This window comes from Oncorhynchus mykiss, chromosome 12, assembly GCF_057628025.1.
Source record: "Oncorhynchus mykiss isolate SJ-2025 chromosome 12, ASM5762802v1, whole genome shotgun sequence".
Classification (NCBI taxonomy): Eukaryota; Metazoa; Chordata; class Actinopteri; order Salmoniformes; family Salmonidae; genus Oncorhynchus; species Oncorhynchus mykiss.
In genome coordinates, this window is record NC_143033.1 from 66369350 (window position 1) to 66386576 (window position 17227).

At 43.3% G+C, this 17227-nt stretch overlaps 1 protein-coding gene across 1 annotated transcript in view; it reads right to left on the minus strand.

The window, feature by feature from the left end:
* Window positions 1-12388: 12388 nt before the first annotated feature.
* The window catches only part of LOC110537966 (thyroid hormone receptor alpha), a 122089-nt gene continuing 117250 nt past the window's right edge, over window positions 12389-17227 (minus strand). Inside the window, exon 10 of the mRNA XM_021624454.3 lies at window positions 12389-16945. Coding sequence (XP_021480129.1) covers window positions 16695-16945 — 251 coding nt within the window. The 3' untranslated portion in view covers window positions 12389-16694. The remainder of the gene's footprint in view (window positions 16946-17227) is intronic.

Consider the following 17227-nt stretch of genomic DNA (forward strand, 5'->3'; position numbering starts at 1 on the left):
TCTGCGGCCAGTCTGTGTGTCCTTGTTATTACTGTCGGTGTATGATGAGAGAGATGTGAAAAGCTGACTCCTCTCCTGGCCGCTCCGTAACCTGACACCTGCTCGCCATATTTGACAGCTCTGCTCTAGTCAAGAGGATGAAGCAAAACCAGAGCGCAGCCTACCGTGCCAGCGCGAGTTGACATGTCAGACTATGACGTGTCAGTGCAGCAGCTCAATGATCTGTGTGCCAACGGTGACGGTTACTACAGCATGCCAATACACCGTGTCGTCGAGGTGTTTCCCCGAGAGATATGTTGGAAACGCATGCGTTTCATTTGCGTGAGTTCAATGTGTCAATGAAATGTTCATTCTAAACTTTATAGATGGGTATAAGGCTATTTGATCAACTTTGGTCTTGGCAACACTTATCTGAAGCATAGCCTAAGTGCATCCACACTGATTGTACAAAACATTAAGAAAACCTGCTCTTTCCATGACAGCCTGACCAGGTGAATCCATAATCCCTTATTGGAGGTCACTTGTTAAACCCACTTCAATCAGTGTAGATGAATGGGAGGAGACGGGTTAAAGGAGGATGTTTAAGCCTTGAGACAATTGAGACTTGGATTGTGTGTGCCATTGAGGGTGAATGGGCAAGACAAAAGACTGAAGTAGCTTTGAACGGGTTATGGTAGTAGATGCCAGGCACACCAGTTTGTGTGTCAAGAACTGCAATGCTGCTGGGTTTTTCACACTCAATGGTTTCCTGTCTGTAATTTGAGGGCATGAAACAAATCTATTTAAGCCATTTTTAATTCAGGATGTAACACAACAAAATGTGAAATAAGTCAAGGGGTATGAATACTTTCCGAAGGCACTGTACCTGCCTGTATACAGTACCACTCCAGGTTCGTGACAGTTATGACACCTACGGTACTTTGTTGCACACGAGTTGGTGAAGTGCAGGCCGATGGAACAAAACACTTTGAGCGATAGTGTCTAGCCACCTCTTTCTTTTAAAATAAAACAAAGATGGGAAGGGTAAGGTAACAGTGTATTGTTGTGGTGTCCGCCTCTGGATGAGATCAGTGGAATAGAATACAATACATCACAGTACATGACATTATCGAGCGAAGATGATGAAGAAGGGCTTTTGTGGTCTAATGGGATGACTCCGTTTCAACACGATCACTCTAGGGATGGTTGCAGAGTCGACTTCAGAAGAATCAATTATTTTAATAGATTTTTGGCAGCGTGCATTTAGAAACTGGAAATTTAGTTGAATTCAAAATGCAGAATTGTCTCAAATTAGAAATAAATTAAATACATTTTGATGCAACATTTTATCCCGGTATGTGATGTAATATTTTATCCTTATTTGTTGCAATATTGCATCCTATTAGTTGATGCTATATTGTGTCCCGTTCTCTCTGACCTCTAGCCCCTCTCCCCGTCCCTCAGGTAAAGTGTATGTCTACTGCAGAGAGGGCTACAGCCGCTCCCCGAAGCCGGTCATCGCATACCTGATGCTGCGCCACAGGATGGACGTTCTCTCCGCCCAGTCCATGGTACGACTGAAGAGAGAGATCAACCCTAACGACGGCTTCATGCCGCAGCTGTGCCCGCCTCAATGAGACGCTGGCGGCCGAAGGAAAGTTCTAGAACCAATTCCAGTTTTGGCCGGAGGGGGTTTCTTTCCCTTGTACCCTTACAAGTATATACAAATAAACAGACACGTGAAAGTGTGTAGGTATTCAGGACATCTGAAAAGTATGTACCTGTAGATGTACACAGACACACACATTCACTGTCTGCCATCCTTGTTTTGTAGGCTGGCTCAAGCATGACTTGCCTGTCTGAATAGAAATCAAAGGACATTGTATACAAGTGGATCCTCGCACTCCGGAACAATGCTGTTACCATTCCTACAACTCCCCCTCAGTCTCTCTCCATCCAACCTTGACCCAATTCCTTCAGTCAGTCACACTGCCAGTCTTGTCTTGCCTCTGTGCTGTGTAGCTTCCATCTACTCGTCAAGGTGATTTCTAGCGAACCATTGAATGGTTATGTTGTCAGGTTTGCTTTTCCTCCTGTTCCATCGAGTGTCTAAAAGAGAAATAGTTCTCATTTTGTTGTAGCATGTATTTTTTTTTGCACATTTATGAGAAACTGTGTGATGGTTAACATAGTGAGGCCTACAGTCTTACTGAGATCATGCTATATTCTTACACACACACACACACACACACACACACACAAGGACTAAACTAAGACCCCTGGCCAATCGTTTGTATGACAGACAGAACAGAGGGGAGTGGGAGGACTATCATATGTGAGCTTCCCATTGCCAGTAACACAGATCATGTGAAACACCAAATGAATGATCTAGCCAATTCACTGTATTCACCGTTTTTTTTTATGTTCTACGATGTAAACACTACCAGATATTTGGTTACTTTTTAGTTAGAGACTTATGTAGTTAACCTATGTACTGTATATTAAAATGTACAATTTTGATGTATTATTGTATGTAGGCTATGAAATATGATTGAAGATAAAGAGAAATGCATTTGTTTTTGTATCTGCACGTGATTGACGTGTTTTTCTCCATTACTGAATCTTTATGCAAAGTAAGTGCTGTGTACATATCGGTTCTTGTGAGCACAGAAGCACACTTTTTACTGACAACCACTGGTCCGTGCACTTTGTCCCAAACAAGGTCCTGTCGTTGTTCTCTCTTTTCACGATACAGCGCCATAGGGCTCTGGTCAACGGAATAGGGCGCCATTTGGGACAAGCCTAAAGATGAGCTTCCATCATATTGTCGTCACCCGTATTTTTCAAACATTGCAGACGAAGGGGAGGAGACGAGCAGAGGGCAGTAAGTAAATTAAGTCATTTGGGACATTCATCAGTTTGTCCTGGTGAGGGCGCTGTGGTAAGATGACAAAAGAGCAGCTGCATATTATATCTCAGGTTTAATAGTTTGCGCCAACTGAACATAGTCAAACTGTTATTTAGCTGTTTTTGTTTAATTGCCTGTTTTGTTTGAAAGAAGAAACCAGAAATTACAGATAGTATTTCTTATTTAGTTTGGTTGTTATTTTTTCAAATTGTAATTCTTCAGTGAATACCAGGTATACTGACAATACTTAAACAGTTGTGGAGAGGTTCTGTTATTGACCAGCATGGTATGGAGTCCACTATACCTTTATGAGAGCAGCAGAATATCAGGCTGGACAACATTTGGTGTTCTCCGTCTGTATCAACTGGTCTGGGGCTGGCTCTGCTGATACTCATGTAATGCCTGCATACCGTTAGGAATGGGATAGGATGAGGGTAACTGGACCTGTATTCAGCAAGCGTTTCAGAGTAGTGGTAGGTAACAACACACCCGCCACGCTGATCCTCAACACAGGGGCCCCTCAGGGGTCTGTGCTCAGACTCTGGGTTCGCGCCCAGGCTCTGTCGTAACCGGCCGCGACCGGGAGGTCTGTGGGGCGACGCACAATTGGCCTAGCGTCGTCCGGGTTAGGGAGGGCTTGGCCGGTAGGGATGTCCTTGTCTCATCTAGCACCAGCGACCCCTGTGGCGGGCCGGGCGCAGTGCGCGCTAACCAAGGTTGCCAGGTGCACAGTGTTTCCTCCGACACATTGGTGCGGCTGGCTTCTGGGTTGGATGCGCGCTGTGTTAAGAAGCAGTGCGGCTTGGTTGGGTTGTGTATCGGAGGACGGATGACTTTCAACTGAAAATTTGTGGGTAAAACTGAAAAAGCATGTGTGAGCAAGGAGGCCTACAAACCTGACCAGCTCTGTCAGAAGGAATGGGCCAAAATTCACCCAACTTATTGGGTCAAAACATTTCACCCAAGTTAAACAATTTAAAAGAAAATACTAATCTAATCTGACCCACTGGGAATGAAAGAAATAATTCTCTACTATTATTCTGACATTTCACATTCTGAAAATAAAGTGGTGATCCTAACTGACCTAAGACAGGAATTTCTTAACTAAATTTCTTTACTAAATGTCATGAACTGTGAAAAACTGAGTTTAAATGTATTTGGCTAAGGTGTATGTAAACTTCCGACTTCAACTGTAACTCTGCAAAGTTGGTTTGCCTTGGAGAGAGTCTCAGTCTTAAATCATTTTCCACACACTGTCTGTGCCCGTATTTAGTTTTCATGCTAGTGAGAGTTGAGAATCCACTCTCACATAGGTCTGTGGTTGCAAAGGGCATCAGTATCTTAACAGATTGAGGTGCCAAGGCAGGATACTCTGAGTATCCCGCCCAATCCAGAAATCTGGCGGTGGCTTCTGATTACATTCAATTTTCACAGAACCGCTTGTTGCAATTTTGGTGAGGCTCTCTTTGTTCAGATATCGCTAAGTGGACTGGAGACAGGGCATGAAAGGGATAACGAATCCAGTTGTTCGTCTCATCCGTTTCGGGAAAGTACCAGCGTAATTGTGCACCCAACTCACTCAGGTGAATCGCTTTATCACATTTGACATTGTCCGTAAGCTTGAGTTCATTTGCACACCAAAAAATAATTCAATGATGGAAAGACCCGTGTGTTGTCCTTGTTATGCAGACAGAGAAGAGCTCCAACTTCTTAATCATAGCCTCAATTTTGTTCCGCACATTGAATATAGTTGCGGAGAGTCCCTGTAATCCTAAATTCTGATCATTCAGGCAAGAAAAAACATCACCCAGATAGGCCAGTCGTGTGAGAAACTCGTCATCATGCAAGCAGTCAGACAAGTGAAAATGGTCAGTAGAGAGAACTTTTAGCTCATCTTTCAATTCAAAACATGTCAATACTTTTCCCCTTGATAACCAGCACACTTTGGTATGTTGTAAAAGCGTTACATGGTCACTGCCCATATCATTTCTGCATAGCGCAGAAAATACACAAGAGTTCAGGGGCCTTGCTTCAACAACGTTAACCATTTTCACTGTAGTGTCCAAAACAACTTTCAAGCCGTCAGGCATTCCCTTGGCAGGAAGAGCCTCTCGGTGGATGCTGCAGTGAACCCAAGTGGCATCAAGAAACAACTGCTTGCACACGCATTACAGTACCACTCCACTATGTCTCCCTGTCATGGCTTTTACGCCATCAGTACAGATAAACACATCTTGACCACCAAAGTCCATTTAATGTCACAAAGCTGTCTAGTACTTTAAAAATATCCTCTCCTGTTGTCCTGGTTTCCAGAAGAGGATGTCTTCCTTAATTGGCCCCCCATAAACGTACCGGACATATACCAGGAGCTGTGCCAGGCCCGCCACGTCTGATGACTCATCCAGCTGTAACGCATAGAATTCACTGGCTTGTATTTGAAGCAGTAATTGTTTCAAAACATCTCCTGCCATGTCACTGATGTGTCATGAAACAGTGATGAAGGCATTGTCTGTATCCTGTTTTTGACCTTTTCCCCCAGCATTGTTCCAGCCATATCCACGGCAGCAGGAAGAATTAAGTCCTCCACAATAGTATGGGGCTTGCCTGTCCTAGCCACTCGGTAGCTCACCATATAAGATGCTTCTAGCCCCTTCTTAATGTTATCTGTTGCTTTTATAAGCGTCTTACTACTCAAAAGTAATTCATTCCCGCTCCAAAAATTCCTGTGGCTTATTTTTCAAATGGGCATGTTTTGTTTCTAAATGCCTGCGCAAGGGTGAAGGTTTCATCGAGTTGTGAGATAGTACTTTTGCACATATCACACACTATGGCTGAGGAAAGGCACTACTCCCAATATAAGTGAACCCCAAATCAATGTAATTCTCATCATATTTGTGCCTCTCCGATGGTCCAATGTCCCTGTCTGTTGTTAGGTGCTTTCCCGGGTAAGGGGGCAGTAGCTCTTCGGCTGCATCAGATTCACAACCGTCAGTGTCCATGCTAGCTGGGCTAACAACAAATGTAGAATTACTGATGCTAGCATTGGATGTGCTTGTGGAAGCAGAACAGCTAGTGTTGTCGTCAGGTGCAGGTGTAGTACTGCTGGTAGTAGCAGTACTACCAGTAGAGCTGGTATGTGTCTCTATGGACACAAGCCTTTTTTGAACCATTTATCCCTTTTCGAGCAAACGGAATGTAGCTGCTGGCTACATAAGGACCGTTAGTGAAATTCCCGCGAGAGAGTAACGGTTAATGTGATTGATGTTAATTATTTGACTAGGCTACCTGTTTTTGACATTGTGTTATTTCACTGAACACTAGATTATTTTAGGCAGTGAAATGAGGCTACACAGGCGAGAAAGAAGAAGAAAAAAAATCACCCAAATGTATCACCCCGTTGGAAAATGTAAATAACTGTTTGAAAACGTGATTTCTTGTTTGTTACATCAACATAGCTCAGGCAGTAGGAAGCTCTCATCCATTTATATGCAGATGATAATCTTCTACACAACTGGCCCCTCCCTGGATTTTGTGTTAAAACGCTCTAAAACTAACTTTTTAGTGTCCAACAAGCTTTCTCTGCACTTAAACTTGCTCTGAACACCTACAAAACAAAGGTCATGTGGTTTGGTAAGAAGAATGCCCCTCTCCCCACCGGTGTGATTACTACCTCTGAGGGTTTAGAGCTTGAGGTAGTCACCTCATACAAGTACTTGGAAGTATGGCTAGATGGCACCCTGTCCTTCTCTCAGCACAAAATTACATCTAGACTTGGTTTACTCTATCTTAATTGCTCCTCTTTCACCCCAGCTGCCAAATTAACCTTGACTCAGATTACCATCCTACCCATGCTAGATTATGGAGACGTAATTTATAGATCAGCAGGTAAGGGTGCTCTCGAGCGGCTAGATGTTCTTTACCATTCGGCCATCAGATTTGCCACCAATGTTCCTTATAGGACACATCACTGCACTCTATGCTCCTCTATAAACTGGTAATCTCTGTATACCCATCGCAAGACCCACTGGTTGTTGCTCATTTATAAAACCCTCTTAGGCCTCACTCCTCCCTATCTGAGATATCTACTGCAGCCCTCATCCTCCACATACGACACCAGTTCTGACAGTCACATTCTGTTAATGGTCCCCAAAGCGCACACATCCCTGATTCTTTTCAATTTGCTGCAGTTAGCGACTGGAACGAGCTGCAAAAAAACCTCAAACTGGACAGTTTTATCTCCATCTCTTCATTCAAAGACTCGATCATGGACACTCTTACTGACAGTTGAGGCTGCTTTGCGTGATGTATTGTTGTCTCTACCTTCTTGCCCTTTTGCTGTTGTCCGTGCCCAGCAAATGTGTGTACCAATGAGTTGTGCTGCTCCATGTTGTGCTGCTGCCATGTTGTTGTCATGTGTTGCAACCATGCTATGTTGTCGTCTTAGGTCTATGTAGTGTTGTGTTGTCTCTCTTGTCGTGAAGCGTGTTTTGTCCTATGTTTTTTAAAAATTGATTTTTATTTCTAATCCCAGCCACCATCCCCGTAGGAGGCCGTTCGCCTTTTGGTTGGCCGTCATTGTAAGTGAGAATTTGTTCTTAACCGACTTCCCTAGTTAAATAAAGGTTCAATAAAACTCGGGTCTGAAAATGTTGGAAACATTAACTTGCTTGACCTTGCTGTAGGTCTGTTACTGTACCTGCAATATGCTTAGTGGACTTCACTAGACAGTTTGCCATCTGGCTTTGTGATAAAACAAAAGGTTGTGGTTGAATTATTTCTGCCACTGTGTCTTCTTATCGTCTCAGCCTTTAGGCCTACAGTATATATCACGGTGACAAGGCATATGAATTAACATGTTGTAGAGCAAACACCACAATTATCACAACACATATGGCCTCGGCTTCCCCAGTGATTATACCCATGCACCGCTACTGCTTATGTAACACCGTTTTGCATGTGTGTGTGTGTAGAGGGGGTTGGGCGGTATTGTTGTATGAGGCGTGAACGGCAGGCTATTTAGATTTGCAGAGTGAAGGAACTCGTGCTTGAATTAACCTGTGCCCAGGCACGTGCGCAAACACTGTACTGATGCCATGGACACTTCACTTTACTCAAACACTGGTTTCATTTTAACTACAGTCTCATACAGTACCTGCAAGGTTTCTAAGTGTGTGTTTGAGCACTAAGTAGTGTCCTTTTTTAATGTAATGCAATTTGATGTGTGTGTGTATATGTGAGAGCGAAAGTGTGTGTGCGCTATTTTTGTGTCTTTGTGGTGCTGCAAGCACTCTCCTCTCCTGAGCAGAAAAATCTTTAATGGATGTCTGAGTGAGGCTGTCAGCCTGTGTGTGTGTGTGTGTGTGTTTGCATTACTCTGTGAACTCAGATGTTTGCAATCTGTCTGACGTGGTGAGGAGCCGAGAGAGCAGCTCTGTTTGCACAGTGAACAAGGGCAGGGAGCGAGGTGGGAAAGACAGGCTGGTGATTGGTGGAGAGGAAGACTGCCTTTATGACATCATCTCCTCCACAACAAATCTAAAGCAAACTCCCACCGAGTTCACAGGGCTGTACTTACTCAGGTTCAAGTTCAAAACAGAACCTGTATCAAGACAGATAAATACATACTCTTTATTAGATAAATATATTGCGAATAGACTAGCCCCAACTACCATACAAATATAGCATTTTAAAACAAAACCCAATTTTATTTACAACTGTGCTGGTTGATTGTTTGGACCAGTCAGCCCAACACATATCGGACATAAGATAACACCCTCCATCAATAGAACATATGCAACGTGAACAGAATACTGGCTTGAGCAGCTGGTAACAGCAATCACATTAACTGAATTGTCTTGTGTGTTTGTGTCGTAGTAGTACACTGCTTGTACAATCCAATTTGATACTTAATTTAAAAAAAAAAAAAAAATTACATTTTAGTCTCTGACGACAACCCCTGAATTTTTATTTTGACTAAGAACCTTGGCACATTATAGCCACATGGGTTAACAACAGTAACGTTTAAATAACTGTAATACTTGCCGCATGAGGACACAAAAAAATAAGCAACGGCCGGTCTTGCGACCGGCATACAGAGATGACCAGTTTACAGAAGCACCCAGTGCTTTCACTTGAGCTAAAATTGCGGTTTTATAAGAGAAAAAGTGTCAACAAGCGGCCATCAAAATGGAGGGGGAGAAAAATATGAAAAACCACTACTGTGCATCAACTTGCATAGTTATAATAGATGCTCGTCTCAAGCAATGATACCATAGGAAGAGATCATCTGTCCAAACGTTATGATTTTGTCGGCCATCTTGCACGTATCAAAGTCCAGTTAAGTGGCGGATATGGTGTAGCAGTAACACTCAACGCAACGTTCAACCCCCGAGTCGTCTCTTCCAACTTCCTCCCTTCTCTGCCTCACATTGTAATTTCTAAAACTCTTGGAATAAAGCTTGAAAAAAAGCTTAAGTTAAACAAACTGAGGGGTACTGAATCTATAACCCGACAACCTACGGTCACATTCACTATCAAAACCTTTCTCTAAGGGAAAACCAAAATGAGAACTCTAATTAGAAAAGTAATTCTATTAGGCTACCTCGATTTTTGAAACAGCATCTCCCGTTTTGTGCCTTCGTTAGGAACATGACCATAGCCGTGGGACGTAGGAATGCTGAACGTGCTGCAGCATCAACTGGTACATTTCCAAAATCAAATAATTATTCAACTAACCAAAATGAAACAAATAGTCCTGTTTGTACATAGGCCTAAATAAATACAATTATTCAAAATACTACACCAGAGAGGATAATGTAGCCACAGAGGATCAATATCTTTTTTTTTTTTTTAAATAGCTGTGAATTGCTTTAATCACAAGCGTAGCAGTGTGCTTAATATCAAACCGCTGATTTTTAGCTGCTGTTTCCTGACAGCCGCAGCGCCACATTGGCCTTATATTTCAGAACAGTTTTGAAATCAAATGGTTATGGCTGAAAAGAGAAGACTCTAAAATCGATCTGTAGTTAGGCTACCAAAACCAATAGGCTACCAATATTGTGAGACCAGCGGAGCGCATCTGCCATTAACCGTGAGTGGAAGCTATTCCCAGAAGCCCAGGCTTCACTAACGTCATCATTGGGGAGTTTGTGCCTCTGAATTATGATTTTTTATTTTTATATTTTGATTCTGTGTATTTTCTTTGTGTATTTCCTATGCTGCCTTGATTGTGTAATTGCTTGTCATGCAGGGCTGCCTTGGAAAAGACACCTTGTTCTCAAAATGGGACTCCACACTGCCTAAATAAATTACACTAATAGCATGTCAAATGAAGCAGATTTCCTGATCCCAAACCCCCGGCCTTTCATGATCACTTAGGTGAAAACAAAATCCTTTGTTCCCGGTCAGTAGATTCCAAATTCAAAAAGGCACTCGCACATCTGAGCTATCTTTGTTGGAGGTGCATGGTAACAATTGAATAAGATGAGAGAGGGAAAAAATAAATAAATAGCCCGCACACTGCTCTTTATTTATTAAGCTTTACGTATCGACCTTCGTCAGAGGTGACAAAGGCCTCGAGGCCGATAAGTAAAGCTTAATAAAGAGCAGTGATACCAGGAAGAGCAGTGTGCGGGTTTCCTCTTTTTCATCACCCTGTCAGTAGACTGAAATCACAAGACTATGATTTATGTACGCAGGCTATTCAATTAGCACAGGCAGACCAATTCCTAACTTAAACATTCAGATTGAATGCATATTTAACCATTGAAATTGGACATTCATGGACCAGGGTTTGGAGATCTGATACTGCATTGAGACAGAGCTTACTGCGTCAATATGACAAGAGTATAAAAGTTGTGTTTACCCCAGCTTGAGCCAATCGCGACACTAGATTGATCCGCATTCAACACTGTCATAGACACACCCACTTACCTCTCATCTGCCCAAGACAAGGCACAAACACAGACAGTCAAAGACGCGTGAAGGAACAATGGCTTGAGTCTAAATAATCATTTATTAAAGTGAAAAGGTCATTGTTTTCTTATATACCTGAGTTCAACCACCTCCTGCTGCTTTCCACTCCACAATGACTGCATGTGAAAGTGTGCACGGGTTTGAGTGCAGGCTCCAAATTGTCTTATTTTACTTGTCTTTTACTAGGATAAATTCTCTGAAAATAGATTGGCCTATACTTTAGATCGCCTGGTGTGTCTATACGTGATACCTTTGCTGATGGGACCTTCCAAATGCCCCTGTCACCATATTTCAGTCATGCCTTCTACGGTATCCAAAGTGACATTCAGAATGGACTTCCATTTTGGATCTACCTGGGGAATTTCAGGCATCCTCGCTAATACTTAGACTATTTGTCACCTTTTGGCGCGACATATGGCATGTTTGAATACAATGTGCTGGGTGGGGGGGGGGGGGGGGGGGGGGGGGGGTATATAAAAAACAGTGAAATCACATTTATGTCTAGGAGCAATGTAACAAGTGGTCACAACCACATCCCACAAACACAACATTCTGTAGCCTCCGTTCACCCCTCTACATAACATTGAGTCAGACCTGAGTGAATTTGTTAACACATCTACACAGTTTGTCTCATTGGAAATTGAAGACGTTTTTCATTTTTAATCAGAACCAATATGCTGCATACAAATGGTTTCCCCAATCCTGGTCCTTGAGTTGAGTATAGAAACCTCCCCATCCCATCTCCAAATCAGACATGTTCTACAGTACACCATTCAACTGGTGGGAAGAGCAGATAACTGTTCAACTGAAAAAACTCAAGAGGGTCATTCACTTGTCAGCAATAATAGGGGCAATACCCTTGCCTTGCCAACCCAAAGACCAGGATTGAGAAACATAGGAGTAGTTCATGGACTGCTCCCTCTGCCTATACAGTGTTCGCTCCCAGCTAACCCACAACCTCCCATTCTATATACCCTACTTGACTAATGGTTACCATTGGAAATGGACAGGAAATGGATGAGTTACCAGACTGCTTTCACTTATCTGGTCCTTTCAGATTAGTGTTCATGAAGGTAAGCTGAGAGAAGAGCAAGCACATAGTTAAATGGCCGATTTCAGAAAAATTATTGGCTCAAGAGCAGGTTGAGGAAGGGAAACGTACCCAAGTAAGAAACTGGACATTAACAACTTTTGACGTAAGTAAGTAACTTTTTAACAACACAAATAAAGAGCTCTGGGATGCCACCATCTCTCGATGTATGTTTTTTGTTGTTGTCATAACCTATGAAACCAAAAACAATTGATTGGTGAGTGTCTGAGCGCAAGAGCCACTATCGCATTCTGCAGAGCAGCAGTGTCTATATGATTTGTCTAGCGTTAGAGGTACTGACATAGCCTGCCTCCAGACCGGTTTGTTCCATCTTGCCAACTGTGATAATGACCATAGGAGTTTACAAGACAGCCTGATCTGGGACCAGGCTTGGTTAGGCAGTTTTGAGGGACATAAACAAGAGTTATAGACATAGATCTTGTTGAGCTACATTTAATACTGAGCCAGGACATAACATCCCAATACACACTATGCAGAGGGAACCTCACCTAAACATCTCCTGATCCTGTGAGTCTATCTGAGCCTATTGGATTAAGTGGTTGTGAGAAACTGCATGATGTCAGAGCGATTATCAAACGCCTAAAATACCGCTTGAATTTAAGATAGGAACTGTACATAAAACGACACTGTCAAGAAGCTTCACACAAACGATGTGAGCGTACGATGCGGCGGCTGGCTATCCATGCATGTGAACCACAACTCCTTTTCATTCCGTTTCCAACTTCATTGTCTGAGGTATAAACAGTTGCTTAAATCAAAAAAAAAAAAAAAATGGTTTCTGTTTTGTAATTTTTTGATTTTTTTTTCTTTAAAAAAACATAATATTCCTGTTTACATTAAGACAGACAGACGGGCAAATTCATGGGTGACGTTTCCCCCAAGCTCTCAACTAAAGGTCCTTATATATAAGCAGAACACAGATCAGTGTTTTAGGGGCGTCTTCCACCTGGGGCGAACAGTACAAACCAGCTGAGATCAAAGTGAAGTTTCACGAAGACCTAGTCTGCGTCAGAAATAGGGGGTCATTTGGGACGCAGCCCGACACTGCACAGACGTTCAGAAAGTGTCTACAGCTGTTTGTTTTACACAGTAAAGCATCATATCAGTCAAGCGCCAACAACACAGACATTAACTTAGAAATTAAATCAAATGCTAAACAACAAACAATAATTATTTTAAAAAACAAAAAAAACAAATATCCAAGTTGTCTTTTCTTTCACTCCGTTTCTGGGCTTTCAGTTCTGAGTCTCTTTCTAAACAAAAAAAAAATCTTTATTGAGACCAATCTGACAGACAAACAGCATTTCAACCCAGAAGTATGACATCACAAATATGCAGAACGACACTTATTAGTGCACAACATTTTCAGTCTGGGACTTCTCCATTTCATTTAGTCTTTTTTTTAAACATTTTTTTTACAATCCTCACAACGACATATCATCCATGTACCTGGGCTTTCCGTTCCTCTCCAAGTTCTCAAAGTGCTACTTTTGGTTGGGGTTCGATTGGATGTTCAGAGGGGAGCGAGACAACCATGTTGTGGGGAGGAAGGGGTTATGGGGAGGTTAAAGCAAGTGAGGGCAAAGCATGAGATTGGCATAACGGGGAGAGGGAGATTGGGGCTAGTTTCCTGGACCCAGATTAAGTCTAGTCCTGGACTAAGAAGCATGTTCGATGGAGATTCTCCATTTAAAAGAGGTGAATGGGTGTCAGGGTAGAGATGTGTTGAGTTCCAGAATGTACATGATATCCCTGGTTTAGTAGTGTGGTTAGTTAAGGTGGTGCAATAGGAACAGTGTGGATAATGGGAGGTGTGGGGGTAGCGTGGAAGGACATACCTAAGCTAACATTTGTCGGTTGATTGTATCCACACTGTCCTGACACGAGGATGGCTAGCGAGAGCCTGAGGATCGATCTGCTGTGCTGGTGCGATTGATGGTGTCTGAAGGCAGTGTGCTCTTCGATGCTGGTGAGTCTGATTCTGTGTGAGATAGCCAGTGGTCCCTAGACTACTGACAATGTGGGAAAGCTCCCTTCTTCGACATGTTGTTAATCACGACCCCTCTGGGGAACATTTCCATGTCGTTCACAGCTAAAAAGCCAACCCTCTTCTACACCTGATCCAAACCAACCGTCTGGTCAAAGCCTGGCTCGTTCACAGTGACAAAGAGTTGATTATCATTATGCTGCATATTGTTTTATTTAAGTAGGAAAGTCACATTGAGATCGGCATCTTTTTCAATCGCCGTGCACGTGTTTGAATGACGTCCTATTTTCCATACAGTTAACAGCTTCTAGGTTCCTTTAAATCCCCTTGTGGTAATACTGAGAGTGTGTGTGTTGTGACAGAATGTTAGGCACCGGGCTGAAGCTAGGGATTAGGGTAAGGAGAGGGGAGGTATTGTATTAGGAGCGGTGGTGATCTGGATTGTATCGCAACACGGCGCATATATAGGGAAAATACAGGGGGAGACATCCCTTTAGTGCAAAACAAACAACTGTCAATGGCTTTGAAGGAGTGGAGGGGGACATGTAGAGAAAGCGCAGAGCTGGCTGGGTGTAGGATTGGATGTGTGGAGAGGACAGTCAGAGAATCATCTCAAAGGCTTTGTGGCTCTCTGGGGCAATCCTTTTTCCATACTTTAGGAGAAAGAGGGTTGCTACTGTGAACGGTGCTGTAAAAAGTACATTATGTGGCAGGTTGCATTGGCTGGGCCTCTCATTCTTGTCTCGTCTCTGGACCTGCCACATTGAGAACCAGGGTATCCATCCACAGGTGAATACTACTGAATTGAGTTAGAGATTAGAGTATGTTTGTTTACCACAATAACAACGATAACAACGTCTACAATAACAATGCTTTGGCCCATCCATCAAGTTCAGTTGGCTTCCAAGGTGTACAGTCTGTCTTTTCCTAAGAAAGAAAGTTTCCTTTGAGTTTGTCAGACACAGAATCTTTATTCCCGCCAGTGGGTTTGTTGTTTGTCTTGAACATAGATAGATGGGGGAATCCATTATGAGACTTGGTCTTGTGTGGTAAAAATACTTCAAAAAGAAAAGTGTAAAAGATAAAGACTGCTATGCATGTTGATCTGCAGCTTTCTCCCATTTCATGGGGTCTTACTGAACAGGGTAGTAGGGGGACCAAAAAGGTCCATATTGGCAACTGTGGAAGTATATGTGTTTTGCACTCAGAGGGGCATCTACACTGACATGAGAGGCGAGGTAGAATCTGTCAGTTTGGAGGTGGGGCCTGTGGTGTAACCACCGGCGAGGTAAGTGACACCTCTCCCGTCTCTCAACCAATCCCACATCAGAGGGGGCGGGAGTCCTGTGTGATGGGCAGGGCAACATAGGAGACACACACAGTCTGCAACCAGGAAGTGCAGTGCAGTCCAAACAGGAGATGTAGTGGAGGTTTGGGACAGGTGGAATGACAACCTAGGTGAGGATCAACTCACCTCAACTGTCATACGAGGTAAAAGAACAGCAAACTATTGTTTTGTGTGTACACACAGAGAGAGGTATGTATAGATGAGAGGTACCCATATACACAGGCAGAAGGTTATGCTTACTGTATGTATATATATATATATGGTTAAAGAGGTATGGCTGTATTCAGGTAGACAGGTATGTATAGGATGAGAAGTACATGGAGGTAAACCAGTGGGTATATAATGCAGGTACAGAGGTATATGTGCATGCAGGTAGACCGGTGTACTGTATACATGCAGTAAGGTATACAGTACTTGTATGTATGAGGGTAAAGGGTTGTGTATATACATGACGGTACACTTGCACCTTTGCACAACAAATTGGATATTGTTTGTATCCATTGTCATAAAGGGAGGTTTATGTGTCACTCTGTGTAAGGGAGGTATGTAAGGTACAGGGAGGTAGGTTCACAAGTACACGCCTTGGCTAGGAGGAGTTTGGGCTGCACATCAGGGGGTGGAAGGTGAAGAGTTCAAAAGGGAGAAGTGTGGGGGAACACTTGGTGACTGTCCCAGTGGAGGACGGTGAGGAGGCCGAAGAGGGGAGCAGGTTGGAGGGTGGAGGCTCTGATGGAAGCTCGATTGTGGGACAAAATACAGCAGCTATCTGCCCTGCTCGAGTGACGGGCGGCTCTGAAAAGCTACGTCAGTCCCATGTATGAATATGTGTGTCTATAGCAGTGTGTGTGTGTGTGTTAGGTGAATGTAGATGTACATCAGTGGCTTTAGGTGTGATTTTGTAAAGTAATTGTCTGTGAATGTACGCATGTATATGTTTGTCTGCCTCTCAGAGCAATTGCCTTCCACTAACACAGAGCTCCACCAGTACCGCTACCCCAACCAGACCTCAGGGGTTTGGGTTTGCATACATGTGCACCTGGTGTATAACAACACAGGAGCAGAACACCGCTCAGAGCTGCTAGCCTCTCTGTTAGATAGACGCACAGCGCAGTCAGAGAACCACACTTTAGAGGGGGGCCCCACACCCCAATTCAAAGTGGGGCCCAGCAGCCACAAGAGCGGCCAGAAACGAATCATCAAAACGGCTGGCTACGCAAAAGAAAGCCTTTGGTTTTCTGAGACTTTTTTCTTGGTGACTATCCGTGTTGCTGGTGGTGGTGATATTGTGTTTCACAAAACAAAGAAAGCGGCCAATTTCTTTACCCTTTTTCTTTTCCCCTAATAATTCCCCCCTCTCTCTTCCATCTCTTCCAGGTCAGAAGTCAGTTCATACTTCCTGGTCCTCGAAGACCTCCAGGAAGAGCGGAGGGAAGAGTTCGTTGGGACACTCCACCTTCATGTGGAGGAAGCGGCTGGCGTGGCACGCCCCGATCATCCTCAGGTCCGTCACCTTCATCAGCAACTTGGGCCAGAAGTGGGGAATGTTGTGCTTGCGGTGGTTGATGTAGTGCTCGAAGGCAAGCAGGTACGTCTCCTGGCACTTCTCGATCTTATCTACTGACGTCAGGCCCGAGCGATCTGAGAGGAACGCACAAATACATGCCTTTTAAAGACCAATAATAATACTAGAGAAATGGTAGATATTGAAGCTTGTTCATAAAATGTTACCAACATAAGGAGAACTTCAGTGTGTTCATACAGCTGTTCTTTGTTCATAAAGATGTTATGTCTGTTCTTAAAGTGGTTATGATCCTGATGTCCTTCCATTGATTGACTGTTTTGTTTGTTTATAGAGCAGCTGTGTCTGTTCGTTAAGATATTATGTCTGCTCATAGAGTTGTTATAACCTTTCCACAGCCT